The 10273-nt window shown below is 37.5% G+C and overlaps 1 protein-coding gene and 1 long non-coding RNA gene across 5 annotated transcripts; one reads left to right on the top strand and one right to left on the bottom strand.

The window, feature by feature from the left end:
• The first annotated feature begins 332 nt into the window (after window positions 1-332).
• LOC131768649 (uncharacterized) lies at window positions 333-1335 on the top strand. Its single transcript, XR_010719207.1, has 2 exons — window positions 333-505; window positions 1081-1335. It is a non-coding gene; the product is annotated as an uncharacterized lncRNA (long non-coding RNA).
• A 116-nt stretch (window positions 1336-1451) lies between these two features.
• On the bottom strand, window positions 1452-9656 carry LOC131768647 (tachykinin-like peptides receptor 86C). 4 transcript variants are annotated; one of them, XM_059084371.2, is made up of 3 exons: window positions 9459-9656; window positions 6484-6600; window positions 1452-4071 (listed from the first exon to the last, which is right to left on the bottom strand). In XM_059084371.2, exons 2-3 carry the CDS (start codon window positions 6527-6529, stop codon window positions 3023-3025), a joined length of 1095 nt encoding a protein of 364 aa, XP_058940354.2. In that variant the 5' UTR covers window positions 6530-6600; window positions 9459-9656; the 3' UTR covers window positions 1452-3022. The 4 variants fall into 4 exon arrangements, with proteins under 4 accessions (XP_058940354.2, XP_058940353.2, XP_058940355.2 ...); XM_059084370.2 differs by lacking the exon at window positions 9459-9656 and adding an exon at window positions 7017-7224; XM_059084372.2 differs by lacking the exon at window positions 9459-9656 and adding an exon at window positions 7017-7224 and having other exon boundaries at window positions 6484-6594.
• Between the last annotated feature and the right edge of the window lie 617 nt (window positions 9657-10273).

Raw genomic sequence — 10273 nt, 5'->3', positions numbered from 1 at the left:
CCACTACTTCTTGCGAAGGGTTTTCATGGAAACATAGTTTGTCTTTTCAAACATTTTTTTTTTTTTTTTTTTCTGGGAAGGTTACCAGTCAGCCGTCTCCCTACATACAATATAGGGCGTGCACAACTGGCAGTCAAAAAGTATGGTGATTCTCAAACCTGAATAATTATTCCTCCATGTGGGAATTTTATAATGCAGTGGAAGTTCTTTCTCTATATATATTTCCATCATCGTCATCATCATGGTAAACAACTTCGTCATCACTGTTATTGTTATTGTTATTAATTTCCATTTCTTGTTATCTTATTTTCTCAAGATTGTCCTCAGGACTTTGTTCCATTTAGAGGTGGTTGTATCAGATTCTTCCTTACCCCTACCATAACATTCGAGGCTGCAAGATCATTTTGTATGAGCTTTAAGACTAAAGACAATAAACTGGGAGATCTTATCGAGATTCGATCACTTGAAGAGAATGCTGAAGTTGTTTATCTTGCCCCTGATAATGGTACGTACTATAAAAACACGGTATGACAAACTTCAATGATGATCAAGTTATCTTCTGAAAGGTCAATTCAAAACACACTCCAGTTATTGATGCAGTCAAATCTTCAAGACCCACAGAAAAATAGAAGGAAAAGGACGAGAAAATATTAGCGTTACTCATTATTTATTTATTTATGGTTTTTTTTAAATTTTGAAGTTTAAGGATGGTAACAGAAGTCTATTTTCCCGTAGGTTCTCTTTGTGATTGCTCGTTGCAATTAACATCATTCCCCTTGTTTGAACATGTTTCCAAAAACAGATAAATGAAAAAGAAGGATAAATAGAAAAAAATTGAGGTAATTATTTCCAAAATAGCTTCAATGAGGACTCAAGGAAGACAAGCTCCCGACTAACAGACTATTTATACTCGTACATTCGCTCTGCGTAGAACTAAATTTTATTATGAAATACCTTTAATGCAGTAGGTATATCTCGCGGCTCAGAGCAGGGGCCTTCCTCAAAACACTAATGAGGTGGTATGAGTCAAAATCGAACACGAGATATCTTTTCATCAATTCATCTTTTCTCTTCTCTAAGGGCAAAGATATTACATTGGTGTGACGGACTTAGAAGAGGAGGGTGTTTTTCGCCTGAATGGAGACACAAATCCAGCGCCATTTCTTAACTTTCCACCTGGCTTTCCTCAAGATTTGATAACTGAAGAACAAAGAGACTGTGTTGTCTTAGCAACGCATCCGGATACCACTTTTTCACTATGGTACACAGTGCCTTGCACAAACAGTTGGGCTTTTATATGTGAGTGTGAAGGTCCGTGCTTTCAGTCCACCGTGGCTGTTTAAATGAAAAACTATAGACTTTCGAATAAGTCACACCGTAGACGAGAATCAAGCTGTAATTTAATTAGACTGATATATGATCTTGAAGTTTTCAATCACGCCGTGACATTATACCAAGGATCCACAATACCACCGGCATAAGTAACATTGCGCGACTCCCTCAATCGTGCAATGTTACTTATGCCGGTGGTATTGTGGTATGATGTCACGGCGTGATTGAAAACTGATTAAAATCATGAATAAAAGCGTTTATTACACTTTTTTGTAAAGTAATATCAATTAATCATTTGAAGATATAGCAAATAATAATATGGTTACTATACATATACTCAGAATTACGTTCCCATGCTCGTATCACACTTTATCATAGGTTGAGATTTAGCTAGACGCATAACAAAAGAAACAAATTGCGTGTCCGCGCGGTCTCTTTTTGGTTTGTAAAAAATTATTGTGACCACTTCCGAATTCGAGGATTATCTGGTGTGTAAACAAACAGAGAAATGTATGATCTGTGCATGTTTTTGAAAAAACCTCTTTCGACCTAACTCTTCTGGGGTTACTAAAGGAAACGAGTCTTGCCTTCAGTCTGGTGGTAACTTTAAAGGATAAGAAACGCACGGGGAAGGACTTGCTCATAATACTCGCTTCGTTTCGCTTCGTCTTGAGCGCCCCCAGTTGTTTTTTAACAAAGAAATGATTGGAGCAATATGGTTGATCTCAATAATTTCAGGCGGACCGAAGTCGATCTCGGGAGGTTGCCTCTATGTCCTCGGAAGGTTTTCTTTCTCAGTTATTGGCGCTTGAAGACAAAAAGTAGTGCAAAAAAGGAAAAAAAAAATTAAATCGTGAGCTTTTTTGAGCTCTACATATTTTATATCTTGTAATGAATGCTCTCAGAAAGCAATTCTGGCCTTGGTCTCCTTTCTTTGGCAGCTTAAATGTGGGGCGTGGAAGAAACACACTTACAATTAAGAACAGTTTTAGAACTAAACAAATTTTTTTGCATTAGGATAACACTATTGGCTAGAGCACGGTGGCCCTCTTTTCAAGCTGATCATCATGATTTTGATAAGTCATTCTATAATAATGATTATAACAACAATATAATAAACAAAAAACAAAAACTATCAATAAACAAAACAAAGTGTTTTCGGCGCCAAACCTTACTATATCCACAAGGGTTACGGGGTAAAAAATTCGATAAAAAAGAGCCGCCAAACCGAAAAAAAAACAAAAACAAAAAAACGCGCTGGTCAAGGTTGGGCTCACCAGGGCTCAATCAGTGTCTCCCTACGGATTTTCAATTCTAGCAAACACCGTTGAGTAACAAATGATGGAGGGATCGTTGCAACTATAGCTAAGTCAGTTAATTCTTGTCTGAGAATCTTGCGTCTGTTCTCAGGTAAGGAGGTTCGACATAGAAATATTGGCAAAGGATCACCAGATCTTCTTCGTCCCTCACGTGCTGACTCTCTTTGCGTGGGAGAACATTGAAAAATTTGTCAAACGGCAATGACAACCATCTACTATCAATCGCACTCCAACGTTTCTGACACTATCGCACGCAGAACTCTAAACTACTGAATGTTGTAAATCGCGCTTTCTATGGCAGCAGGACATTTGATGGCGGTTTTACATGAAGAAGCCCGATAAGCATTAGGTTGGATTAAGTACGTATCGTCTCACATGAATGTTTCTGCTTTGGATTTTTCTCTATTTGACTGTCTTGTCTTGAACGAATTGCCGCCTTCGATTGAAGTGTACTTTGAGGTGGATTGGGTTCTGTTTGAGCCGGATCGCATTCTTGGATCCCTTCCGCGTACAGTAGCACTGAGGGCGATACGGAATTTCTCGTTTAACATCATGTACAGCCATGGGTTTACCGCACTGTTTGCGTGACCCAACCAGAAGCAAAAGATCATTACGTAATACGGAAGTTTCGACAAGACGTCAGGACGATATGCAATAAGTAAATGAAAAAAGTGAGCCGGGAACCAACAAAGAGCGAAAACAGCAGTGATTATGACGAGCATGCGCACAACTCTTCGCTTCGTAATCTCGTTACGTTTCTCAATTTCGGACGAAGCTTCACCCGGCATGCTTCGGTGCCAAAGCGTGAGACAGATCCGAGAATAAAGGGTAATTATTATGATAAGTGGAATCAGGTACATAATTAGAACGAGGTAAGTGTAGAAACCCTTCGTCCCAAATTTGCCAAGCTCTTCATATTTTGGACCGCAAACCAAACCCTCAGTTTGAGGCCAATGAACAAGCCTCCAAATAATAGCAGCTGGAATGGAGAAAATCATTGCACTCAACCAAATAAACACAGTTAGGACTCTAGCCTTTCGAAACGTCTCAAAACGGTGAAGAGGACGGGCAACTGCAAAGTAACGATCCACTGACATAATCAACAGACTTAAAATGGATGCGCCGAGTGTGACATGAAACGTGAAAAACGTAAGCGAACACGTGACATTTCCAAACATTCCCGTTGCCCATACCCCACCACCGTGCAGGATATACATGGAGACAGGCATAGCAATCAGAGCCACCAGAAGGTCAGCGACGGCCATGTTGACAAACAGGAAACCAGTCAGCGATCTTGTTTCTGGTCTTCTTTTGATGATGAAGATCAGAAGAAGATTTCCGACCACTGCCACAAATATGGTCATCGAATACAGTACTGTGAAGATCGTCTTATGTAGAGAGCTGGGGCCAGGTGACTGCCCTGTGTAAAGCAAACAGAGGGGTATGTTCTGTATTGTTTTGTTTTGGTTTTTCTTGTTATTGCATGTTTGCAATATCTACCTTTTTTTTCCCTTTTTCATGTTTCGTTATCATCAAAAGAACTGTGCGGCCACGCTAGCGAAAAGAGCGAAAGCTGACGTCGATGAGGCCCGACGAGTTGACGAGAGCCGGTCTGGAAAAGTCGTCAGGCGTTTCCTTGCGCTACAGGTCCGTATGTCCAGACCTCGAATCAAATATTTTCCCGTCCGACCCTCCCACCCGTCGAGTGAAAAAGAAGTAACTGAAATTATTAGCATGTACTTTTTTTTCGTCCATGCCCCGTGTGTTAACAATCACATCATTAACAACAATTTTCTTTTTGTCTGGACGGTTTAGCCTCTCAACCAGCCGCAACGAAAAAAAAAATTACTTGTTTTCTCCCGGCTCATATGGTAATCAATTTTTTGTATGGAAAAGCCTGTATCTTATGATCTTGAGTCAGATATTTTCCAGTTCGGCCCTCCCAATCCGTCGAATAAAAAAGTAATTTACATGTATTTTCTTTTGTGTCCGTGCCCTGTGTTAAAAATCATATCATTAACCTTTAGTTACACTCGAACAACATTTTTTTTTTCTGGACGGCTTAGTCTCTCAACCAGCCGCAACATGAAGAAATCGTTTATTTTCTCCTGATTCATATGGTAATCTGTGTTTTGTATCTGGTGATTATTTTTTTAGATTCCGACATAAAAGCACGAAAATTCGAACCTAATAGGATTTTAAAGGAGTCTAGACAACAACCTCACGAAAAATAAGATAGCCTGTGATTATTGAGAGTACTTTCTAATCAGTCCATTAGAAATGATTCTTTTAGCCTGTTATGCCTTCATTAATCGGTTTTAATCATATCTATTTCGGCTTTCTTTCAGTTGCCTTGTAAGAGGTGCCTATACAGTAAGAGAGGCCATTGACGCACACGAGCATGGCATTAGTGGTCATTCAGTAATGATAATGACGAAAGCTCTTTTGGTAATCAGCGAATTATTGACTCGCTATCAAATGGCATTTATTGAATTTAAAACTCGTGAAAAAATGCTAAGGCTAAGGAAGCATGACTGCATGTTGAAGCCCCCTAACCTCAGAAGAAAAAGGTCACACGCATACAAGATAAAAAGTGCCGGGAGAAAGTCAATAAAATGAACTCGTCAAAATTTGACGGATTCAAATTAAGAGTTTTTGATAAACTGATTATCGCATGACGCCATTTGATGGACAAGCACATGATGGCGTTGAGTGTGATTTACTTTGGCTTAGATCCCATGATACTACAAAGTTATTTCCTCCGACAGGTTTTCAAGGTGCAAGTTAATTTGCTATCTAACTAACTTCGCGATGAACAGATTAAACAGGCGACAAAAGAGATGCTACACGTTCTCTGAATTTTAACGCCTCGACTGTAAAGAAAAACAGTGCTGCAATATCTTTACATGGACGTGCCTTTCCTTTCAAAATACACCGAGACTACCGCAGCTAAATGGTAGCATCCTGCTATTGCATACCGTGGCGACGTCAGTATGCAACGAGCTTCCTTCTCACGTCTTCCCAGTTTTACGATGATAAATAGCACCATAATTAGTTCAATGTAAACGGCTCGTTTCGCTTTCTTCCCATTCGAAGCATTTCATGGAATGACAATCGTAAAATTACACGTTGTTCAGTTGAACATAAATCTCTAGTGACCCTCTCCTTTCAAGCACATATCATACAATAAATTGTTTATTTGGCGAAAAATATGTTTCATAATCTCGTCAAACGAGTTGAAGACAGACAAAATGCAACTCAAACGACCATTGGCCACAACGGCAAGACGTGAATATGAAAGCGATCTTCGCAGTTATGAACACTACTGAAGCAGTAGCGAAAAGAAGGCCTGAAAATAATTCAGGCCTGTACGGGATAAACCCATGACCTCTGCGATACCGATGCAGTGCTCTACCAAGTGAGCTAACAAGCCAACTGGGAGTTGGTCGCTGTGTTGGTTCCAAATAAACCCGTGAAGTGGTGAATAAACGGCTGTAAATATATGGAATTCGTATCCCGTACAGGCCTGAATTTTTTTTCAAGCCTTCTTTTCGTTACTGCTTAAGTAGCGTTCATAACTGCGAAGATCGCTTTCATATTCACGTCTTTATCCGCAGTTCAAATATATGAATTTCATATATTCGCAGCCGTTTACAGCGACAAGAGTTGAATTAAATGGAAGGAGTTGCCATATCAGCCTTGTAAACACAGTAAAAATGAGTAGACGATAGTTGAATAAGGAAAAAAAATGTTTACGTGACAGCTTACATTATTCTATGCTTTCTTTCAAAGCCCTTTATCAATCACGCAAAATGTTTGAGATTCGACTTACCGTCAGAGGAGTTCTCTGTATCTGTAGAGTTTATTGTAGTGTTCATCGTAATTCTCAAGAGTGTACTTCTTGATGTCAGCAACAAGAAAATATGCTTCCTTTCTCCCACACCTAGAACTGACGAAAAGTCGAATCTGCTGTTTAACACTTTACGCATTTGGAACACGATAGCACACATTGCTTAAATTGCTTACGTATTGGTAAAGTTAATCTAATTAGCGAGCCTTTTAATCAAATTAATATATCCAGAAGTTAGGATGATAAGGATATATTACGACAGAGCGGAAATATAGGTTTTCACAAGAAAGATATTCACTTGTGTATGATACCCGAAATATTAGCCACATACTGTGTATATGGAAGCCTACAACTCAGTTCGTAAATGATGCTGTAAGCTGATAGAACATACCAAAATTTCTAGGTATGCCTTGCGACGAGGGAATTGTCCGTAAAGAAGGCTCAATTATAAAATGTTAGGTATATTACGAGTAATAACACGGTTGCTTTCATATAGAGTGCAGAGCAAAACTCACCTTACGTCGACTGTTGAGTAGTTGTCGTCTCTTTTGACGAAATGGTGAAATATTGGCACCCTATGGGGTCTTCCACGGTTTGTTTACCCAAATTACAATGTACCGTGTTGAGAAAAAGTCGAAAGAACGGACTTATTGCATTCTTCATCAAAGAAAACAGCCGTCTTTTTCCAAACCACCAATGGTTTAAAACAGTTTTGACACGATATTTACTTTTAATAAACATCCAAGTCAAACTTTGTTTTGTTATGTTAATAATCAGCTGTAACTCATTAATACGAGAATTCTGTTTGGGCATCAATAACAATGAGTGACACCGTAATTTGCAATATTGGACCATACTGAGAAACACGGCATCTGGAAACACTCCTGCTTCTTTGATGGAATGTGATGTTTAGCTGTTGTATCGTTTGTAATATAAGAAATATAATATAAGAAATATAATAATAATATAATATAAGAAAATTCGAGAACGCAGGAAGAAAATTCGAGAACATAGAAAGAAAGTTTCAAATTTCCTGACCGCCACTTGACTTTCAATAACAAAAGATGCTTCCTGCTGATTACCAGAATTATCATTCAACTATCGCGCTGTTACTATTTTTTGTTTCTAATCTTCCTTACTCTGTTAAATTTCTTTATTAGCTTTTAGTGGATTAACAAGTCTTCAGCTTCCAATGAGTTTTAGTTATAAAAGCTACTAGAATATATTTCAAAAATAATCAGTGATTCTTTTTGGTTGAGTGCACATTTCACCTTAAATGTGGCCCATTAATCACCTTACTGAAATTATTCTTGAAGCTGATCAATTTTAAATATGAAAAAGGAACCAAAAGCCTTCGGTGTGATAATGAGTTTAAGCCTTTCTTTCCTGAAATTAACCATAACTATAAATATTTGCAGTAAATAAGCATAACATGCATCTCTTTTTTTTTTTTTCTTTTTCACTTTGAAGATAAAAACTTTCCAGAATGTAATGGATGGAAACTCCATTTAAAATACTTAATCTTACTCTGTTAGATATTGAGAGTTTTGCGAAGAAATGAAGAGAACTTTGCTCATACAGTTGCTGGTTATGTTAAATGAAGAAGTAAATAAGTAAGTGAAATAGGTCGGAAAGGAAGCGAGCGTGAGTGGGTAAATTGCAAGTTGTACGTATCGAAGAAAGTGTGGCAGATAAGTGACAGCAAATTTCCGAGTCTTATTAATTTATGAAGGCATCACATATTCTTGTTCCTAAAAGTATTTCAAGAACTTTTGGATACGGCCACAAGAATGAGCAAAGGATGATGAAATAAAATAAATTAGCCAATGAGCTTTAAATGTTCCTATGGCTCCCGTTTCTTATTAGATCGTAAACAATCGAAGCGATGCATAGTTTGAGAATTTTGACAAGCCTCGAGTTTTTCTTTAAAATTTCCGGGGTGCCCTTCATACAATGGGTTGTAAACGGTATAGAATGATTAAATTTACGTCATCAAGGTTAAAATTGATTGAAAGAACTCAAGTAATTACAATCCTGAAGATTTTTCTAATTTTCATCTTGTATTGCTCCGAAAGCTCCCTAAAACAGTAAACAATGAACATCCAAAACGGCCGTTTGGAATCGATTTTAATTTAAAAATGCGAATTAAAGTTAATCAGCCCCAACGAAAATAAACAAAAAAACCAACAAAATAAGAAACAAATAAATAAGTAAAAGTAGTAAATGGTCTTATAATGAATGTTTCAACTCAACTTGCTCTTCTAGTGTACGAATTGAAACATTACTGCCGATCATAGGAATGACGTCAACAATCTCAAAAACCACATTCAGGTGGTTCATTGAGATCCTTTCAACCAAGTTATGGTGGGCGTTAAGGTAATAGTTTCCATAATAGCTGTTGTTTTCTTTAGTAAAAGGCTTATTAAAAAAAAAAAAGAGAGAGAGAGAGAGAGAGAAAAAGACAAAAGAAAAGAAAAACTTATACAGAGTAACAAGAATGACTATGTGACACGCTAGTTTAAAGCTAACGTGACACATGCTGAACACAAAGGGGAAAACCAAATATATTACGACTCCAGGTTCCATCGAACTCTTATGATTGACAGCAGGACAAATCCCAATGTTATCATCCATAATTTGATCGAGCACAAGATATCAATTCATAATGGCCTCTTAGAATCGGATGAACACTATATACTTTTGAACTGTTCATCCGCATTGGGTCTTAAATCGAAGACAAGTCTGTTTAAAAACAAGAACTGAAATTATAAGTTCGAATCGCAGTTTAAACCGCACCCATCCAGGGATAAAGATGTTTATTAATCTAGGTTCTCTTTGTGTGTGACGCATAATTTGGCTCTAAAACATTAAGTCTGTTTTCATATCTAACCAGTTCATCGCTGCATGACTTAAAAAAAGGGGAAAAAAACAGCTTTGGCCATTGAAACTCAACTCACCTAAAAATTCCGAAGATAAACTCGCCCTGCCACCGAAACTTAAAGAGACCAACGAATAACCTCGTGGAATGACTGCTATCCTCAGAATCTATAAATGTTTCTTGTCCTAATGTGTGTGGTAGTGTCTCCGTAAATAAAGAATAAGCTTATTTAAACGATTTCAGAGACGGAAGCTTTTAAAAGGAGTTCTACGCCGGATTAGCGACCCAACGATTAATGGTCTAAAAGTGATGGCTGATTCATATATGAAATGGAAAATAAAATTTGATATATTTACATCAGTCTTATTGAGTAAATAAAAGTAATAACTAAAAAATGCTAATTTTGAATTTTTTTCAATTCATCATACTGGATGCTGCAAGCGTATTAACAAGCTCACTACCATATACACTGAAAGGAATCATGCCCTAAAGTTTCTTCTTTCACCCCATACGCAAGTGATTCTCTGGAGTTAGAGGTAAACATTTGTAGGTTGTTTGCTTATGACCTGTTTTCTGAAACTGAATCCTTAATTCGCACGCTGCTATCTTAAAAAAATTTTTAAAAAAATGACGTTGAAATTTTATTTTTTCATGGAAATTATAATGTGTATTATGATCGGTCAACCAGCTAAAAAAGTTGTCAAGGGCATTTTTCATTTTGTATTTACTTTTTTTATTATTTTACCACATTCTGTACCGTGTATTTTGACGGATGGTCGCGGGATAATTCATCAAGTCAATTCTCTGTCAATTTTTCGAAAAAAAAAAAAGAAGATATTTAGCCGTTTGCAAATATTACAACCCCCAGAAAGACAGCCTGTTTCCCGTATTTAC

Source organism: Pocillopora verrucosa, chromosome 11 (assembly GCF_036669915.1).
Source record: "Pocillopora verrucosa isolate sample1 chromosome 11, ASM3666991v2, whole genome shotgun sequence".
Taxonomy (NCBI): Eukaryota; Metazoa; Cnidaria; class Anthozoa; order Scleractinia; family Pocilloporidae; genus Pocillopora; species Pocillopora verrucosa.
This window is presented reverse-complemented; position numbering and strand designations above follow the sequence as displayed.

What these genes read in the sequence shown, in the direction of transcription:
- LOC131768647 (XM_059084369.2), bottom strand. Translation starts at nt 6,661, where the DNA reads ATGTGTGCTATCGTGTTCCAAATGCGTAAAGTGTTAAACAGCAGATTC. An exon ending in TACAGAGAACTCCTCTGACG is followed by an intron (nt 4,072 to 6,483) that starts GTAAGTCGAATC and finishes TGCTTTACACAG; the next exon opens with GGCAGTCACCTGGCCCCAGC.